This window comes from Akebia trifoliata, chromosome 3 (assembly GCF_017979445.1).
Source record: "Akebia trifoliata isolate Shusen 1 chromosome 3, ASM1797944v1, whole genome shotgun sequence".
Taxonomy (NCBI): domain Eukaryota; kingdom Viridiplantae; phylum Streptophyta; class Magnoliopsida; order Ranunculales; family Lardizabalaceae; genus Akebia; species Akebia trifoliata.
This window is the reverse complement of record NC_141377.1, coordinates 54,061,583-54,083,023: the sequence shown is the minus strand read 5'-3', so window position 1 is coordinate 54,083,023 and position 21,441 is coordinate 54,061,583. Positions and strand designations below refer to the sequence as shown.

Below are 21,441 nucleotides of genomic sequence, written 5' to 3'. Positions count from 1 at the left end.
AGCTTTTTTGGATTAATTCTTGGTAAACTTTTAAATTAAACAATTAGGAATAAATTTGGAAACTCATTAATTCAAAGTTAAAATCTAGGTAGAGTTATATGTTACATATTAAGTATTATGTTCTGAACTTTATCCTTCATTTAACACTTAGATAGGGGAGGTGGAATGCAGAGGGCTATTCCCCATTTAACTGGTTGATGTTGCCATTTCAAATTGATAGCCTGTCCCCCTTAATCTTAGTCTTTTCTTATAGACAATATTGATGTAGAATGGATTTTTCTTGATTTCCTAGAGAAAATGGATCATAAAAAAGATTGAAAAGAAGAGAATTTTCATGATCGAATCAATCAGATCTGATCAAGTTGACTCAATTAAATAATTTTGTTTGGGTTGACCAAGTTGGATCCATATTCAACCCAATTTTGATTTCCATTCTATTAGTAGAGTTTAGTTCAATTTTAAGTAATTTAAAACTTTAGGAAATTTCTAATTTTTTTAATTTTTAATTTTTAATTTATTTTTAGGTTTCTATTTTTTTTTTTTTTTTCTAAATTCGTTTTTATATTCTTTAAGTTATAGTTAGAAATGTTTTTAAATGTCTAAATTGAATTATAATAGATTATAAAGTTGGTCTATAAAATTATTATTAAATTATAAATAGATTATAAAGTTAAATTTTAGTATTTTAGAAGATTTTTGTTATGATGAAATTATCTATATAAGAAATTTCAAAAATAAAATTTAATCAATTTAATATCATAACAAATCATAAATTTTGAATTTAGTTATTTCTTTTATTTCAATTTATTTATCTGATTTTCACCTATTTTCTAAGTTTGAATATATTGATTCGAATTAATTTTGTGTGTTTCATTTAGAATATATTGATTTAGATGTTTCCGCTACATCACTAATAGAAAATGTCTTAAAAACCTTCGATTTATTCTCAAATCATTAAAACTAGTGATCTTGACAGCGATGATTGTGATGGTAATGACGATGAGATGAAAATGACGAGCCATTCAAATCAGTTTTTCATTAATCTATGAGAGACGGCATGTCATCCCTTCGAAAACACAGGAGCCATCTCAAATATTCACAAAATCTTAAAGAGGGGTATATGTTTAGTGGTGCCATCTCAAATATTTGTGGGACGGTTATGCCATCAGTTTCCCACATCCCACCCATCCACTTTTACTTATTACTGAATTAATAATAATAATAATAATAAGAAACAGTAAAATTGAAGTGTCAATAGAAGCTCTCACTAGATTTCCATTTGTTAAGATATAGAAAAAATTACTTAAAAAGACTTTCATGGAGGTTCTTTTTAAATGGTCCCTTAGCAGGACCAATGGTCATGGACCTCATCTCCAGTCCCAGTCACCTGTACAAGACATTTGAAATATCCAAATTACCATTTTCTCATCTTCACATTATTAAGCTGTCTTCTTCACATTGTTAGAATTTTTAAAGAAGATTAGGATAATTTCATACAATCTTTATCGTGAGTGACAAATGAAAAATGATATTCTCTTAATTTTAAAGAGTTAAGATATATATTTTTTTTCGATGATTTATAATAAAAAAATAAAGAACAAAATTGATATTCAATTTTTTTTTTAATAATTACCTTGTAACTTTTGATTTTCAATCAAAACTTATATATTTTTAATATTTTAAAGAGATTAATCAAGTATCAAAATTGTAAAAAATGCAAAGAAAAAATAAAATAAAATCTTATTTGCATTACAGTATCGAATTTACCATTTTTATTTAATTACTGTCAAATTCGACAATAATTATATAAAAAGTAGTGACACGACACTAAGTGTACCTTCTGAATATATGAGAAAATGTCAATCAACACCGTCAAAACATTGTTTTGACATGATCGTGGATCTTACGAGCCCATCAAAATATTGACCTAGCAAACCAATATTTTTTTTATTTTTTTATTTAAATGTTGAGGTAATAATAACTTGCTTTAACCAAATTTTTTATAATGTTTGAATGACATGTATTAATCTTTGATTAGGGGGTAATAAAATAAGGTTAAAAATTGGGTTGCCAATAGCAGCTTTAAAAAACCAACATAAACACCCACTAAGGACTAATCACTGAATGATGGAGGAAAGTTGACCCAACAGAGTCAAATTATATAGATATTATTCTGAACCATACAAGACCAAAAAAAAAAAAAACTCATCCCAAGTCTCGAGTACAACACACATATATTGTATATTATATTAAATAAAAGTTAGAAGAGATCAGAGAGGGTAGGAAGCTTGACCGCTCCTTTCTTAGAGATTGGGATAGTAAAGTTTCCAATGATGGGCAAATCAAAGGTGAGGCCCACCTCAAATTCGTAGTCCAAATCCCAATCCGAACCTATGTCTCTAATCAGGTCCACCAATATACTGTACGGCACCTTCACTGGTACTTCTAGTTTTGTTGCCTGCTCTGTCTCAAGCGAACCCGGATCAGCCATTTTACCCGACCCTATAACCCTGATCAACCCACCATAAAATTGTTAGAATTGTAACTCAAACCGGTTTAAGAGGATTTGACTCGTCCCATTGTCAAAGTTAACTCAACCCAACTCGTTTGGTTTGATCGGTTCCCATAAACATGTTCTTTAAACCATGTCAATCAAACCCTCCAAAAATTTTTTTCAAGAAGTTCCCACATTAGTTAAGGAGAACTTCTGTTAACACACCAACTTTTACTCATAACACACTAATCTATCTATCTGTAAATTAAATACTTTGCTAATTTCAAAAGGATTAGTGTGGCATAAGTAAAAGTTGGTGTGCTGATAGCATCTCTCCTAAAATATATTCACCAAAGCACAAGGGAATGAATTCTCAACATTTCAAGTTCAACCAAACACCTACGAGACAGCTCAACTCGTCAGAGTCAAATCGGACTCGCCCGAATTCTATCTAATCTAAAAAAAAAAAAAAAGAGAGATAGATAGATTACCTGTTAGCGGACTTGAGTGTGTAAGAGATCTCACATATGGGGATAGAGTGGTCGTATGGGTTAGTAACGGACACCTTTCCGTTAAAGATAACGGAATCTCTGCTAACGTCCTTGAGATCGACGTCAGTAAGGTCGGCTTCAGGTTTCTTCATGTGGACCACCTTCTCTGCTACAAACATCTTGGCTTTGTTCATCAATTGAGACATCTTTTTTTTATTTTTTTTTAAACTTTCGATACTGTTTTTAGGGTTTTAGAAGAGATACGTAAGGTTTGTGTTTGGCTGAAGATAGCAATCTTAGTTTATTATATAGATGAGTGGGTTTTTGCCAAGTGTCCACTTTGTTTGGGTGCTTGATGATACCGCGTGACACGTGGTTGAATTTCATGGTTTGTGGTTTACGAGATGAGTCGATTCCGTGTACTAGATGGTGTTAGATATTTATTTGGGTAAGCGTAAATTACGCGTTAGATATTTAATTTGGATAAATTACACTCTGACCCCCTGTCGTTTGGCGTAATTCCATCTTGACCCCTACATTTTTACAATTGTAGTTACATGATACATTCCTTGTTTCCTTTTCACACACACCGTCTACTATTTTTATTTTTTATCCTCCGACCAGCCTTACTAAGTTAATAAAAATTTCACCCTTACTAAGGGCCCTTGTGTTCAACTTTTAGCATCCAAAAATATGATTCAATGATTCAATGTTGTAGAGGAAAAAATTATAAGAACTTTGAAAAAATAATTTTCAAAAAAATATTATTTTCACCATTGAATTTCAATTTTATGTTTGGGAGTTATGTTAAAGTTCAGTAGCCGTTCATTTTCAAAATCTTGGATCAAACTCAAAAGAAATTATTTTTTTTTTTTTGTTTGATCAGAATTTTTCGATGAAACTTAGAGGGATTTGGTGTTGGATTGCTGATGTGATAATTCGTTTGACCAAAATGACCCTAAGTAAGACTTAAAATCTTTACTAAGTAAGGAAAATGTTTCTCATTTTGAAATTATAAAAATCCCTTTGGAAGTATTCACAAGGAAAGGAAAGCCATTTTTTCAAATGAATATTTCTTTTATAAAAGAAAAAAATCATTTTAAAAAAGGGAAAATGATCTTTATAAATTTTTTTTTTTTTTTTAAATTCAGGTTTTAACTATTGGTTGATTGCAAGTAGATGAAGGACTACAACTTGGGCAGGCGAAAATGAGCTCGATGGGTTCAACCTAGGGGTGTCAATGGATAGCCGAAATCCGAATTCGAATTCGAATTCGAATTCGAAAAATCGGATATTATTCGAAAATTTCGGATATCGGATTCGGATTCGGATGTCATTTTAACATTCGAATGAATTTCGGATACGAATTCGGATATTGCGATATCCGATTCGATAATATCCGCTCCGATAACAATACATATATCATGTATTTATGTTTTATAACAAAACTTTTATATATGTATATATATGTCTTATGTATTCGTTACATACAACGAAATTTTATTTTTAAAACTTCATCTTCTCAAACCACCTAAAGCCGTAAAGAACCAGACGCAACAGCGGGTTTCGATCGAACTTCGACCACAATCTTCTCCGGCCGGCGATCATCAGGTAAGTATTCTCTCTCTCTCTTCTCTCTCTCTCTCTCTCTCTCTCGATCTGAACCGGTCGGAGTGATTTTTTGGATAAATCTGTGGGTTTCGTCGTTTCAACTATGCGAACCCGACAAGTCTTCTCCGGCCGGCGAGCATGCAGGTACATACTCTCTCCCTCCCTCTCTCTCTCTCTCTCTCTGATCCGATCTGAACTGGTCGGAGTGATTTTTCGGACAAATCTGTGGGTTTCGTCGAATTTTTTATCGAATCGGATATTATCGGATATCCGATATATTTTTCGGATTCGAATTCGAATGTATGTTAGGGATATCCGATCGGATTCGAATTCGAATTCGGATAGTAGTATTTATTTTCGGATTCGAATTCGGATTATAACACTATCCGATCGGATAGCTATCCGTTGACAGCCCTAGTTCAACCTGACCTTGGGTCAGGTTTGGGCAAATTTTTTTTACCGAATCAAATCGTGTTAGGTTTGAGCATAAGCAAAAGGTTGCTTGATTTCGAACTTAATATGATTATAATTTAAATTTTTTTGTTTTTTCTCATTCGCAAGTCACATTTCAAACCAGTTAATCATCGTCATGTTTTGCTTAAAATTTCATGTATGCGAATTATGAAATGTACTTTTGGGAAAAATAATTGTAGATTTTAATTTTTTTTACATCACGTACTTTCGTACAAGTTCTTAACGTTATAAAATTATTTTAGTATTAATGAGAAATGAGCCAACCTGATCAATCCAACTTGGATTAAGCATTTCATGGCAAAGGTCAGGTTGGGCATGGGTTGAACCCCGATCCGGCTCAACCCACCCGAGTTGCAACCCTAAATAGATGGAAGGAGTATAAGTGCACCCATACAGAGGAGGTAAGTGCAATTGTCAACATGTTAGGTGGTCGACATAAAATTATGCCAAAGCATAGGCGGTGAAAGTATAATTTACTTTGACATGTGGTGCAAAAAGACATCAGCAAGAGAGAGAGAGAGAGAGCTTCTCCCTCTTCCCCGCATCTCCTCTGCCCACAAACTAATTTTTTTTTAGATTTCAGATCTTAAAAAAAGTCGTTGAGCCCACATTGATTATCACATTGAAAATCCAATAACACAGCTTTCGTGAAAATATTCATATTATAAAAATAAAATAAAAATTATTTTTTGATTTTGATCCAAGTTGTAGAAAAAGAACGGCTATGGAGCACTCAAATTTAAAAATAAAATTCTACAACTCTATGATCATATTTTCAAATGTCACAAGTTTGATCAGATCAGAAATTTTCTATTTTTCACCCTGAGCAGGAGAGAAACTCTCATTGCTGATGTCGTTCACACCACATGTCAAGGACTCAAAAAAAACCACTCACATTTTGGAGATCAAATCATATTTTCAACTTGAGTGAATTTTTTTCTATTGATGAAAAACATATTTTTTTGAAACAAAATTATGCAATCATTCACCAATATATATATATATATATATATATATTTTAAATTATTGTTGATTGATTTTTTTTAAATTTAATCTTTAAAAGTTTTTATAAATTGGAATTTAATAATAACAAAATTATTATTAGTACCAAAGCCACGGTCTATCCGATCCTATTTATTACTTTCTTCTCCATTAATTTATTTTATTATATTGAATTTGATTTCATTATTTAATATTTTATTAAGCTGCACCATCCAATTAAATACTTTTGGGAGTTGATTATCTAAGATGACATGACGGACTTCATAAACAAGTGTGACCTCAAAACAGTTCATTGAACCTTCTACCATAAAATCAGCTGTCAATGGGTTTTCAAGAATTTTGTATTTCATAAAAAATAAAATGGCGATAATTTAATGATAAAAACTACATATTTTTAAGTTTTTAGTAAATGTAAAGTAATCCAACCAAATTGAACCATCACAGTAATTTTTGGTCCAATCATCAATTGTTTGGTTTGGTTTGGTTTTAAAAACATCATCCAACACAAAACATACTAAAAACGGTTATTACAGTTGGTAAGTTACTGTTGGAAAGAAAATTGAAACAGCGAAACATAAGATAGATACAGAGACAGATGGAAAATAAATAAATAAAAAGTTAAAAAGAAGCTAAAGCTAAACAAAATCACACAGAGCAATTACAGTAGGTGCAAGAATCAGTACTCCCATTTCTTTACCTCCATACCTTCGGGTGGGGTACTTTCCACCTTCTTAAACCCCACTTCTTTCCAATTTGTAGACAGCACTGTCCCATTTGACTCCACCTGCAATAATACATTAACAGTGTAGGAAAAACTTAAATTCAATTGAACGATAATAATGGCATAGAAAAAAACACTTGGATTCTTGGAGTGAGAAACCATTCCAAAAGAATGAGAATTGATTGAACAACATTTGTTCAGCTCTGACTCCAAATTTTTTAAATAAGGCTGTGATGATGATGATGAAATATGTCAGATAATTTTGGCAAATGAAAATCGGCGTCGTTTTCATCAAAGCATTATTCCAAAGATTTGATGTTCGCTTAATGAATTCTTTCTAAAGTTTAAATGAGGAATTTGTTAATGGAACTCCATTTCTAAAGATGGAATTAGATGGATAAGTATGCTTTATGATGATCAGTGTAGTAGAAATGAGTATATTGGGATGGATGATTGGAAAGACTAGGAAAGATAAAATTAGAAATGTATGCTTTTGGAAAATTATACAACTCCAATAGGTGATAAACAAAAGAAAGTTGACTGAGATAGTTTGGGCATGTTTAACAAAGGCTAATTACAGCTCCAGTTAAAAGAAATATTCAAGTTGAATGCCCTAAAAGAACTAAAAGAAGACCCAAAAGAATGTGAATGGAGATGGTGAAAAAGTATCACAATATGAACTCACTTTCAATAACGAAAGATTTGGCTCTAAAAAGAGTGGAATGATGGAACGAGATACTTTTAGCCAACCCCAAATCTTTGAAGCAAGGCTTTTGTTGTTGCTTGGAGTGAGTAAAGTCATCAGATGGTGCATTATTCTTGTGCATGTGGTAGGAGAAACAAAGGGCCAGTAAGCTTACAAAAGATTTACTCATGGCCCGTCTCATGTCTTCGTCAGCATCTTGGTATATCTCGCGAAAAAGTTTGTTCAAAGCTGCATCCCCATCTAGTTTCTCTTCTTTCTCCTGAAAGTCCAATCACCAATCATTTCTCAATCACTTGTTTATGTGTAGAGTGGTCTCAAGATGACACGGAGAATGCTGTTAATAGAAGCTATAAAGTTACTAACCTCTTTCTTGACTTGAGCTGCCAACTTATCCCAATCTCTCGATTTTGAAGATGGGTAAGTGGGTTTTTGGGATCCAACACCTGCAAGTTCAAAAGGCAGAATAGTACACAAAGATCTGATAATAGAGAATGTACGTATTTATTCTTTCACAGATAATAGAGAATATATTTTCAATGCATGAAATTCAGTATTGCATGGGCTCCCAAATTAGTGAAGTGTCCAATTGGATGCTATCTGATTCTGCTTTCAGGGTATTTCGAATGGCCAGAATTTTTCGGCTTGACGAGTTTTGACTTCCTATCACATCTCGGGCCAATTCCATGCAACATTGATACATACATTCTCTAGACAAATGGTACACAAAAGCAACTGAAAACTAGACAAAACCAGCAGAAATGTGCACACATTGTTGTGGTTGAAATTAACAAAAATAATAATAATAAGAAAAACAAAAAACATTTGTTCACATCCTAAGTGGTGGCAATGCAAAATAAACGAGAATCATAACTTACTTGATGATACAATAGTCTTCTGTGGAACTGTACTTCCCCTACTAAATTCCAGAGATGTCCAGACAATTGCTTCAGCTTTGGCAAGGCGTATTTCAATTTTAGTTGACAATACTTCGTACCTGGACTTCTCAGGTATTATCTGTTTGTCATGCAACAAATACAAAGAGAAAAATGATTTAGCAATCCAAATTGACACCTAGAATAACTAGTGCAAATTTATAGTGGTGACAACTTAAACAGCCTTCTGGGATTAAGGCTTTTATCGCTAAAGACAGAAAGAAATAAAAAAGCAGATACAGATGGGACGTAGTTCTGTTAAACAACTACTCCAAAAGATCCATCAGTTGGAGGAGGGGAGAACTATGAATATAAGAGGGTCACAAGGCTTAATTGGGGTACGACACACCTGAGAGTGGAGGAAAATATACACTTAACACACTCCCTCTCACCCATAAGGGTGGAAAGAATCAGACTGACCCATACGAACCTAGCACTCTGATACCATGTTGACAAACCAACTACTCCAAAAGATCAATCGGTTGGAGAGGGAGAGACTATGAATATAAGAGGGTCACAGAACTTAACTGGGGTATGATACACCCGAGAGTGGAGGAAACCATACACTCAGCAAGTTCTTCATGGAACACACAAAATGCAGGTAATCCTTTATTATTTGAAAAACTAAACGAGTAAAGAAATTGTCTATCAAAATGGAATTCGTACCTTTCCAAAGAGGCGAGGTTGAAAATGATATGCGTCCTCCCCAGGGATATCGATGGTAATACTGAACTGCAAGGCAAGAATACATAACATTCTAGTAGCCCATCAATTTTTTTGTACTAAGATATTTTTGAGACCCAACTGCAAAATCCATTAGTGGAAAATTAACAAATTGGTATGAACTGTTCAGAGAAGAAACATACTATTTGCTCACCAAAGTCGACAACCACATTTTCAGCAAGTATACCCTTTGCGAATATTGTCACAACTACTTCCTCTGGCTTTTGGTAGTATTCATGCCTGTGTAAGCATTTTTTTGGATAAACCACTTAGCTGAGACAGTAATACAATAAATGAATTTCTTGTTCATTCGTTTAGTGTGATAACTTAATAATACACTGGAAAAGGTTTCAACTTCAATGCACCATAAGCATTATATGATACAAAGGCTCTTAAGTAGGCTGCTTTAAAAATGAAGAAAAAATCAGGCTTTCTAATTGGGGATCATGCAATAATAATGTCAAGACCTTTTTTTCCCCTTTTATTTCTTTTTTGAACCAAAGAGGACAGGTAACATACTAAGATGAAAAGACTCGGGAAAAGGAAAAAAAACCTGTATTTTGGTTTAGCTGGAGTTGCCACTGTCAGCTGATGGGAATTTTCATGCCTTGGCTCAGCATCTTTTACAGTTTCTGTGCTTACATCTGATGACTGAGACACAGATGAAGAAGATAAAATATTTGCTGGGGCATTCGGCGTCACTTCCTTCAGTAGATCACTGGTTTCCTCTGGATACAGCAATCATAAAAACAGATCATAAACACGAAACAGTAAAAGTAAGCAAATATGAACACATCAAACACTGAAAAATTGGTTGCCCAATCCAACAATCACCATGAAGACAATAGCATAATTATAGTTCAATTTAACTTGCACCAAATGAAATAGATATAATATGTGGTGATGATTCGACAAATATCCCACTCCTTCAATCGCTTCTGTCTTCTTTGTTGCTCCATTCTCTTATTTTCTTATTTTGACAAGATAAAAAGGCTGTTGCAACATTCCTAAATAAGAGATTTTCATGGTTTTTCAGTCTCAATCTTGTCCTACGATACAAGGCACTTGTAAGAGTCTTAAATAAGCCACATTTATGGTTTACAGTCTCAACGAGTCAACTCAGACTTACCGAGTCATGGTTTATGTATGAATTGTATTTCACATCATTTCGGATTCATATCTTCATCTCAGCCTTTTACTCTTTTGTACAGTACAACATGTATCAGTTATAAAAAGAGAAGAAAGTTTTCTTTTGGAAAAGAAAAGTTCACTCAATACCTAAGTTTGTGGGACTGATTAGTCTTGTGTCTCACGTTTGTCAAATAGATTCTATGATGTAGGAGCATGTCCAACCAAAAATGAATGGTCCATTGCATCTTCGACAGTTTCCGATGTATTCTCCACCATACAAGCATAGTTGGCTACATGCCCAGTCAGATGGAAGGACGAGAAATAAGTAGACATTGGAATGTTAAAAAAAGGTAGGAGTTTATTTCTATGATTAATTTATTGATCATGTTACTTAAAATGGTTTGACAGTAAATTTATTTTCAAGGTTTGATAATTTAATTTTGTTTTGTCAAAGACAAATCGCAAAACCCTAAGTGTGACAATCTAGATTCGGGATCATCCAAGATGACTCAATACCGGGGTCAAACGATCTTGATACCCAGATTAGGACTTTGAACCATGGAGGATAACTAAATTCTTTCATAACTTTTCAGCATTAAAGGCTTAGATGTGAATATAATTTTCAGTTTTTTTTTTTTTGTTGTGGGGGTGGGGAGGGGGAGGCACGGATTCATTTAGTTCATTAGGAAACTTTGAAATGGCTGGTCGACCTCTTTGTTGTAGACCAAGGCTATTGATGGTGTGCCAATTAGGAGTATTCTGGTGCAGGTTGATGGCTCCAGGAAGAGGGGAAGACCAAAACAACATTGTTGAGGAAGTGAAAGGAGATTAAAAGCAGCGTGAATGGAAAATAAAATCCTACATGGAGGAGAACGTCAAAAATAAATTCACATACTGACCACCAATAGCAGGTATAAAATCTATGATGATGGATCTCTAATGGTTGCATCATTTTTCTGTCACCAAGAGATTATAAACATAAATAATATTTTAATATATTTATTTTGGTTTCATCTATTTTATTGAAAATTTTAGAAAATACCAAGAGGATGCGCTTTTTTTCTCTTTTCTATGCAACAATACCATTAGCAGAACCAGTCAGTAGAAGTGATGCAGGTTAAGAGATCCAGGATGTCAAGTAAAAGGCCAAAAAGGATGGGGATGGAGGTAGTAAAATATTTTTGCAGCCACATGTTTTAACAAAAGATATGATCCCAGATAGAATGGAATAGCATATCCATCGAAAAAAGAAACAAAATAAGGGAATGACATATCCATAAATAAATAAATAAAGTAGAAGAAAGAAAGAAAGAAAGAAGGGAATGACATGACAGAACTAATGTAGCTGACACAAATAGCTGATTGGCTTCATCTCCAATCCTCTCCAAGTCTGGCACTACAAATAATACTTTTTCCATGAATACAAAAGCTGCATTTACATTTATTGAACGTGTGAAAAGCATTTGTTTGCACATTTACTTATCTGTAAGATTCATTTTATATTTATGTACCATTAGTTAAGCTCAAGACTGAAAATAAAATCTTTTATGCATCAGAAAAATAAGACTAAAAATAGAATTTGGCCACGAATCAAGTTCCAGAGATGAATTAATGACCAAAATATTTTTTTTTGAAGTCATTTTAGCCCTTAAAAAAGTTCCCCTAACTATAACTATAATAATTAGTCACTCTATCAAAGAGACCAAGGAACTTTAAGAAAACAGAACTTCAGGAGAAACAGTTCTAACTGAACAACAAAGAAAATAAAATATTCATCTATTTTTTTTTTTGGGTGCAACAGGGCGACCCCACCACCTTTGGAGGTGGGACTAAACCCTGCAGATACACCCAGCCACAAAAAATGGAAGTATCAGGTTAAGTAGCACGTGGGGAGACCCAATCTCATGCCCTGGGGAGCACACTAGGTCGCTGAACCACACTGCTCCACCACTTGGTTGGTAAAAAGATGAAAAAAATAAATCTATATATGGGAAGCATTCGGAGGCCCTAAAGAGAGCCAAACATTGTGCAAACATTTTTCAAAATAGGGTTACAAGTTTCGGAATGGGCTGATTTTTTGTGAGGATAGTCTCTATAGTGTAGAGATCATCCTAACCAAAAATCAGCTCATTCCGAAACTTTTAACCCTAGTTTACAAGTTGAAGAATCATGGACCGTTCAATTTTTGAAAATCACTTTTGATGGGGTTAGAAGTTTCAGAATGGGCTGATTTTTAGTGAGGATGATCTCTATGATACATTGAAAAAATGTTTGGCACAATGTTTGGCTCCCTTTAGGGCCTCCGAAAGCCAGAGTAGAACAAACAGTTCATGAAATAGGGTTAGGAACAGATGTGAGTTCAAAGCTCCAACAAATGGAAGAGACGGGGAAGTCCCATAAGTGACAACCACTCTGTTGATCAAAAAGACCTTGCATGAAGTGTCAGCTTTTCAAGGAAGACTACCCACATGGAAATGATAAGTGTTTTCCTACTCAAACAGATAACAAGGTCCAAGAAGCATTCATGAGTCAGCAATTTATGTAGCTAAAAGCATGTGACATGAATGAACTGATTACACCGATCAAAAAAAAAAAAGGAATGAACTGATTATATGTCAAACCAAGTAGAGTTCCATACTACTTAGAAAAGCTACAAATCCATCCTTACAATTTTCAACCCATTAGACAACATGAATTAATATTTTTTTTTTACCGGTAAAGATAAATTTATTGAAAAGAGAGAACGAGGGGGTCGAGGTGACCAACCCAAAACAACGAGAACCAACAAAAAAGAAAAGAACACAACAAAACAAAACCAAAAAAAAAAAAAACTCGCGGCAATGAACAAACCCTATCCCAACGCACAAGAAAATCCTCGAAGAAGACCCCCTTGAATTATACATAAAGTTTACTCCAATAGAACAAGAGCTCCAAAATCGAAAGAATCAATCCTTCCAATGTAGAAACTTTCCCCTCAAAGATGCAACGATTGCGTTCTTTCTAGATGCTCCAAAGAATAGCAAAAGAAGTAAAAAATCAGAGAATCCGTTTCGAATATGAAAATGAAGCTCCCCAAGCCAACCACGATTCCAAAACCAACTTGACTGAGCGAGGAAAACAACTCACTATCTCAAATAAAGATAAGAAATGTGACCAAATGTGATGAGCCACCCGACAATGAATGAATAAGTGATCCACCGTTTCCACCTGAGTTCTACACATACGACACTGGTTTGGAGAAATAAAGTCTCTTTTGATCAACTGATCAAGAGTTGCGAGTCTCCCTAATGCCGCCAGCCAAATGAAAACCGATATCTTAGGAGGAATCTTACCACCCAAACACATGCATGAGGGAAATCCATTGTACTACTTGGAGCAATGCTATCATACATAGATTTAACCGTAAACTTCCCCTCTCTAGTGCCAACCCACCATCTTTGGTCTTCTAAGGAATTCTGCACATAGTTATTCTCCACCCTAAAAATTAACCTCCCTAACACATCCACCTCCCAATCATTGAAAGTTCTTCTAAACCCAAAGTCCCAAGTTTCTTGATGAATTAATTAATATAATTCATCAAGAAACTTGAATGGCATCTATAAATTAAAAAGAAAAAAAAACCAACAACAACATTATTCTACCAAATGACAATGTTGAGAAATGAAACACACTACCGTGCATCAAAACTTCTATGTAACCATATATAATATAAAGCTTTTATTAAGAAAGAAGAGGTCGAGAAGACCTATAAATGGAACCAGACATAGCAAGCACTACAGAGACGGAAAGTTCATCAATCACCAATAAGAAAAGCTAAGATCAGGACTGGATGCAAGAAAAACTAGCAAAGAATGCAAATAACACATGATATGTTTTACTCATAAACCTAAACTTAATCGTGAACAATTATCCTAAAACTGATATAAATTATTATAACGGAAGCAACGTACACACCTGCAATTCACTCTTTCACATTCTTTGATCAATTTAGTAGATATGTTTTGCTTATAAACCTAAACTTAATCGTGAACAATTATCCTAAAACTGATATAAATTATTATAACGGAAGCAACTTACACACCTGCAATTCGCTCTTCACATTCTTTGATCAATTTAGTAAATCTTGAATCACCTGGGGCCAAAGAAGCACCTGCTTCAAGGGCTGCCTTTGCAGTCTGAAATTCCTCCAGCTTAATACATGCAGTACTGTAAAAATAAACAGGAAACTCTTACAATGAAATTCCTGAAAGAAGTGCTATTAAAACAGTCACTTCATGTCAAAGAATATGTAATCGACAGTTAGATTGTGATCAGAAAAATAGAAAAGAAATGAGATGACATCAAAGCCAGATATGTATTGATCCCCGAGATAAAAAAGAACACACACCTATTAAGATTCCTAAATTGCAAGTGAGATCAAGGATATTGAGATGAAAGCTTATGCTTTAAACGTGCACAATAAACTGAATTAACCAAACACAAAACAAATAATGTCATAGAAGATTAAGGTTTTCACCCTTTACGAAAGTACGCTTTAGCTAATGAAGGATCCATCTCAATTGCTCTGTTTGCATCAGCAATGGCCTCTGTTCATAAAATGTGGATAGAAGAACAATCAATTTCATAAGCTAGAAAAAGACAATAAAAAATGACAGCAGTTAAAAAGTTACATTGTGGTCCAAGTAAATATTAGAGAACTGCCGGCTCATGATGTAATTACAACAAACCAACAGCTAGGGCAAAATGAAACCAACCTAACAAATGCTAATAATAGTAACTTCACAATAGCTTACATGAAGAATGATTATAATCTAAAATAGCCTCTTTAAGAAATATCAAGCAGTCATCTCATTATCTGCCCTCATCCCCAAACATATATATATATAGAGAGAGAGAGAGGGGGGGGGGAGAGAAATTAATCCAAAACCATAAGATAAAGATGCAAGACAAATACTGATGTTGGCAAGGAAAAGGAAGCTACCCAACATTTTCCAGAATCCAAAAAGAAGATATGTGAAGTGTCTCACTTAATGTGTGGATCCATTTATCAAAATGTCTTTCTTTTTTTTTTGATTTCTTGAAAAGAGTGAAGGAGGGGGTTCAGCTAGAGGTTGGTTGTATAACCACTCACAGACTTTACCGACTCATCATGTTGGCACATTCAAAATATTACGTTTTAGTACTTACACCAAGCCATATCCAAATAATTTGGGATGTCCCCCATTCAGTGCTGCCTAATCTCATGCTTCTAATAATTTCATATGCACATTTGCTTCCTAGACCACTTCCTTTTTGGTCTTACTCTTGCTCTTTTAGAACCTTCAACTTGCACACTCCTTCAAACTAAGGCTATAATCATTTTTCATTGCACATAAACAAACCATCTCTGTCAACTTTCCCTTAGTTAGTCACCTCTTGGGGCTACTCATAGGGTTTTTTTTTTATCGGTGAAGATAATTTTATTAAACAGGGAAAGAAGGGGGGTTGAGTGGACCAACCCATATAACAAGGAAGAACAAGCAAAGAAAAGGAAAGGAAAAGAAAGAACAATGAAGCTCCAAACAAGCTACTCCAACACCAAATTACAAACAGTCAAACACTATCATCCAGCTCAGCATCCCCTCATTTTTGTTCCACTTAATCAATGAAATTTTTTCTTGATTGAACAACATTCAGCTCCTGCATCGTACCCATGATATATCAGGTATCGCCAAATGGGTATTGCTATCCTTACATGTCAATAAGTACATTAGACATATCCAATATCATAAATTTATCTACTAAATTAATAAAAAATGATTCTTGGATGATCTTAATTGATGACAGAAATATTTCATTGGTTGGATTAACCACTTGATAATCGGCCTCACCTCCTCGTGAATCTCCACATACTTGTGAAGGCATGCCTAACCACTTCTTGGCAGGGTTTATAAGGAGAAATTTCTTCAATGCAATGAAATTGTTGGAAGTAAAAAAAGTTATCATCAAATTAATTATAGAAGAACTTTGAATTCTCTGTAACAAAGATTAAACAAAATATTTAAAAATGAATATATATATATATATAGGGAAAGGATCGCCAGCCCACAAAAAAACCCACGCTTTGTGGGTTAGAAGTTTCAGAATGGGCTGATTTTCGGTTAGAATGATCTCCTCACCATAGAGATAATCCTCACCAAAAATCAGCCCATTCTGAAACTTCTAACCCCATCAAACGTGGTTTACGAAAAAATGGACAGTCCACGATTCTTTAACTTGTAAACTGTGGTTAGAAGTTTCGGAATGGGCTGATTTTTGGTGAGGGTGATCTCTGTGTAGCATGGGTTTTTTAGTAGTTTGTTGATCCTGTCCCACATTATATATAAGGGTAGATAGAAAACTAGAGTAAAACCATTCTAGTATTGCCCAAGGTAGTAAAGGGGACACTTACCCACAAAAACATAATATGCGACACGATTGTATCTCCACTACAAAAGTAGAGAGAAAATTAAAGGAAAACCTTTTTAGCATTGTCCACGGTAACATTGGAAACACTCATCCACAAAAATGTAATATATAAATACAATATATAATAGTATTTCCACCCCTATTGGATAGGCTAGATAAAGATGGCGAGTTTTTCACTCCCCCACATGAGATACAACAAAAGAAACATGATTACGCGGATAAAATGGTACTTATACTTTCTATTCTAAATGGATTATATCTCTTTCAGCCAACCAAGCCAAAGCCATCACCTTCAGTATAGCACTAGGCAGCATACATCGGTCAAGGGAGTACAAATTCCTGATGGATGACTGGTAACAAGGAGCAACAAGACTACTACACCCCACCCCTAGCGTCAAGCCTAAGATGGTAATCAAAAGAGATATGAAGGCCCAATTCAACTCATGTTTGAAGGGCCATGAGTACTCCAAAAATTTGCATCAAAATTTTCTCGATGACTTAAAAACTGAAGTTTTGCTTCATAATGCATAAAAATGTCTCCTAAGAGAAGTTTCTTTTTGAGTGATTTTACAAGATTTCCCTTGACTTCTTGCACGCTGCTAGCCATTCCTGGCCCTCTCTTAACCTTGTTGCCTATGGAATCAATAAAGTCACCCTAACTACCTTGTAGTCATTTGGCTCTCATGCCACTAACCAATTTTCGGCTCTTTCTTGACCTTGTTGCCTTGAGACCAACAAGGTTGCATTGACAACCTTGAAGCTGCTTGTTCTCATGTTACGATGTCAACCAACTCCTAGTGTTTCAAGGATCAATGAAGCCTGAGAACGCTGCCAGGAGGATGCATGCCAAAGAAATAGGGTTGTTTCATCAAAACATGGGACCAATGTAGAAGGTGCGCTTGGCATCATCAAGTGGCAACAAACACATTGTAGGTAGTTAGGCACCATGGTTGATATGATTGCATGAGGACTTCTCAACTCGTTGACTAGGAGTCAAGTGCACCATCAACTGCAACCCCAGATTTTCAAAACTAGGTCCGACCAACTTTAAAGGGAGCAAGTTGAGACAAAGGATTGGTGGGCCAAACGGTAACTTAACGAAAGGTGAAGTGCTAAATAGGGAAACATCCTCACACTCAAAGGAAAGAGCCCAAAATAGGTACCAATAGTATGCAAGACCAAATCTGCTGGTTGAGTCCATGATGCAAAGGTGGACCACCTTCTAGTACATCAGATGACCGCAACCCTACAAACCAACTCCACGATGAAAGGGACATCCCCCACCTACTCATAGATAGGAAAAGAAAAGACTTGGGCCAGGGGGAGCATGTTGCTCCTCATATTTTATAAGTATTGACCCCCTCTCCTAGCAGGAGGAGGATTGGACATTTTGGTTTCAACCTAGCATCTCTAGCCTTCAATATTGATCTCAAGCTCCCACTTTGCCTCCTCCAACCTTTGTCGTTCAAAGGCCTTGCTGCCTTTAAACTCATACCATTTTCTGGTACCATGTTAATCAAATGACCATCCTCTTAATTTAGGTGGGAACCAAAACCATCACATCGCATGAGTCAATACCTTATTCACTTCATTAAACACCCCACAAAAATAATAATAGATATCAAAGATGTTATTTTGATAAGCTAATTATGTACAACTCGTGGTCAAGTTAAAGTCTGCCCCCACAATTCTGTATCTATCAAATTATAAAATCAAATAGCCAATATAGTCATGATTCAATGGGTAAGGTCCACTATTTTTCCTTTTGACCTCCCACTAGGGGTGGAAATCTAAACACGGCCCGCGAGCATGACTCAAAAACAACACAAAGTTACTGGGTTTGGGTCAAGCCTAATTTGGTATGGGTCATAATAGTGTCAACCCATCTAACACGATTATTAAATGGGTTGGGTCTAGGTTCTAGGTGTCAACCCGCTTAACCCGTTTAGTTATTTTGTCATTAACATATAATATTAAATATATCAACAATTATTTAAGAATTTTTTAAATTACTCATTTTTTTTCTACAATTTCCTAAAACTTTTTCATAATACAATTTTTTTTTTTCAAATTTTAAGATTTTTTTAAAGTAATAAATGGTTAAGTTTTAGTTTGGGAAAGAAAAAACAGTTTTCTACTAAGTAATTTATTTATATTTATAAATTTTTACTCTATTTTTTTCATTGAAATCTAGAGGTATGTAATGTTTGATTCCTAATATGGGCAAAATGTCCGTCAGGAAGATTTAAGATCTTACTTAGTTAGGCTAGTATGTCTCATGTGATAATGAAATACACTTTGCTTAGCCAAGAATAATAATAATAATAATAATAATATAATAATAATAATAATAATAACAATATTGAAAAACACTTTCCTTACTAAGGAAAGTTTTCTGACCACATCACGTTACGGCATCCAAAAACATGATCTGATGCCACGGGTTGTAAAGGACAAAATTCTATGAACTTTGGAAAAAAAAAAATCAAAAGAAAGTTATTTTTCACCATTGAACTTAGTCTATGGTTGAAATTATTTTTAGTAATGGAATTGTGTTTTTGGTGATGGAAATGGAACTTATTTTTCCCAATAAAGATTATAATTTTATTAAATAGGTTATATATGGGTTGGGTCAGATATACCTATTTATAAATGGGTTAGGTTTGGGTTTAAGTTTTTGACACGATTATTAAATGGGTTGGGTTTCGATTTGGTAAGTTTTCATAATATCCTTGCCTCGACACGCATGAACACGACACAACCCAAGCCAAGCCGAGCCGAGCCATTGCCACCCCTACCTCCCACAATAAATGAATTGGTTCTTAATTCGTTCCACCATCCCACACAATGGGTCATTACGATGCATTTTCAATAGAATCTTCTACAATCACATGCTTTGTCATTCCCATCACTTTTCTATCAATGGTTATGTTTGAAGTCAGTAATAGAACTCTTAATTAAATTTTTTCCTACATCAATCTCATTCTTTATTGAATCAATGCTTCTTAATTTCATTATTTATTATAACTAATTTATAAGTATATTATCTCTAATGAACATGATTCATCAAATTATTAATTAGAATTTTGGATGAATCCGTATGGATGCTTTATTACACTACCTTTTATGAATTTTCCAAGAATTCTCTGACGAATTAATTCCCAAAAGAGTCGTGATAATCTGACTACCCCACATGGCATACTCAATTGACTACCTGACATGACAAATTCGGGAACAGTAGATTTACGCTCCTCGGGAAACATGTTTCCCTCGAGACACACTCTGTTATGGATAAGTGCAGACATGTATCCCGAGGAGTGCAGATCTAAGATTTCGAACTTGTCACGTCAGGGCAGTCGATTGAGTTTGCCACGTGGGATAGTCTGATTATCACGATTCTTCCCAAAACCATCTCAATGCAAAAGAATGAACATTTCAATAAGAAATCTATATTTAAACTCATTCAATTCTACTAAAATTGAGTGTGGCGGTGCCTCTATACATCAAAATAAAAACTTTAATTCAAAATTCCTACGAATAGCACATACTAATAAGTAATAACAAACCTAAACCTAGAAAATCTCAGTAAGAGTCGCGATCGAATCAAGAGAGAGAGAGAAGTGGATACCAGTGTAGTTCTTAAGCTTGATGTTTGCTTGAGCTCGATCTGATAAGAGATCTGCGTTCTCAGGGTCCATATCGATCGCCTGCGTGTAGAGATCGATTGCTAACTCGAAATTATCGTCAACGAAGGCCTCTTTGGCCCTCATTTCCAGATGAGCCGCCATTAGAGAGAGATTGAATGACAGAATGAAACTATGCTTGCACTGGGCTTGATTAAGTCAAGAAAAATAAAGAAATAGAATATTCAGGTTTTAGAGATGGAAACATGAGCTGGATTCAAAAAAAAAGATTCTCAATGTTCCTTCCAGAGAGTTCTTTGAAACGACGACTGGAGGAGACCACAACTTGATCCGGTTCAAATCGAGAATCGAAGCAGGCTGATTGTTTTGGGCCGGTTTGTAACAAATTGTTATTCGATTCTGAGTTAAGAAATTGAATAACCGATCAATTTTATTTTCTTCCCAACCCTTATATACTAAATAAGGATAATGTTGAAGTAACATTAAATTTTACATAATTTGTACATTCTGATTTGATTTGATGATGCACACATGACCATAGATGTATTTTACTGAGATATGAGTAAAAAATCATCAATGGTTATGATTAAATACAGGATGACGTTCGAAGATCCTAAAAAGAGCCAAACATTATGCCTAACATTTTTTTAATGTATAGAAGGAGATCATCCTCATCAAAAATCAGTCCATTCTAAAATTTCTAATCTCATAAAAGATTTACAAAAATCAAATAGTTTACGATGTTTCAATTTGTAAATTAGGGTTAGAAATTTTAGAATGAAATGATTTTTTATGAGGATGATCTCTTAAATGAATATACATGTATTCATTTATTATGAATAATTTTAGGAGTTAGAATATACATCTATTATATGAAATTTTAAGTTTATTATTTATTTTTATCATAAAAAATATTAGAAAGTGGCATGTGCAAAAGGCACGTGTATAAAAGAGTTTATTTGTAATTTAAAATATTGATAAAACGGTTTTTGTAAATTATATAGTAAAAAAAAAAGAAGATATTTTTGTAATCTTGAAAAGCAAGTTACGTCATTCTACAATCGT

At 34.4% G+C, this 21,441-nt stretch overlaps 2 protein-coding genes across 2 annotated transcripts; both read right to left on the bottom strand.

Annotated features, from left to right (window-relative positions):
- Positions 1-2,125: 2,125 nt before the first annotated feature.
- On the bottom strand, positions 2,126-3,277 carry LOC147408009 (late embryogenesis abundant protein Lea14-A-like). Its single transcript, XM_086436833.1, has 2 exons — positions 2,986-3,277; positions 2,126-2,510 (listed from the first exon to the last, which is right to left on the bottom strand). The coding sequence occupies exons 1-2, from the start codon at positions 3,189-3,191 to the stop codon at positions 2,261-2,263; spliced, it is 456 nt and encodes a 151-aa protein (XP_086292959.1). The 5' UTR covers positions 3,192-3,277; the 3' UTR covers positions 2,126-2,260.
- Positions 3,278-6,519: 3,242 nt separating this feature from the next.
- LOC147408008 (protein SGT1 homolog B-like) lies at positions 6,520-20,771 on the bottom strand. The gene is made up of 10 exons (XM_086436831.1): positions 20,361-20,771; positions 14,802-14,871; positions 14,367-14,491; positions 9,708-9,882; positions 9,298-9,394; positions 9,098-9,163; positions 8,375-8,513; positions 7,863-7,942; positions 7,654-7,758; positions 6,520-6,856 (listed from the first exon to the last, which is right to left on the bottom strand). Exons 1-10 carry the CDS (start codon positions 20,518-20,520, stop codon positions 6,749-6,751), a joined length of 1,125 nt encoding a protein of 374 aa, XP_086292957.1. The 5' UTR covers positions 20,521-20,771; the 3' UTR covers positions 6,520-6,748.
- Positions 20,772-21,441: the final 670 nt, after the last annotated feature.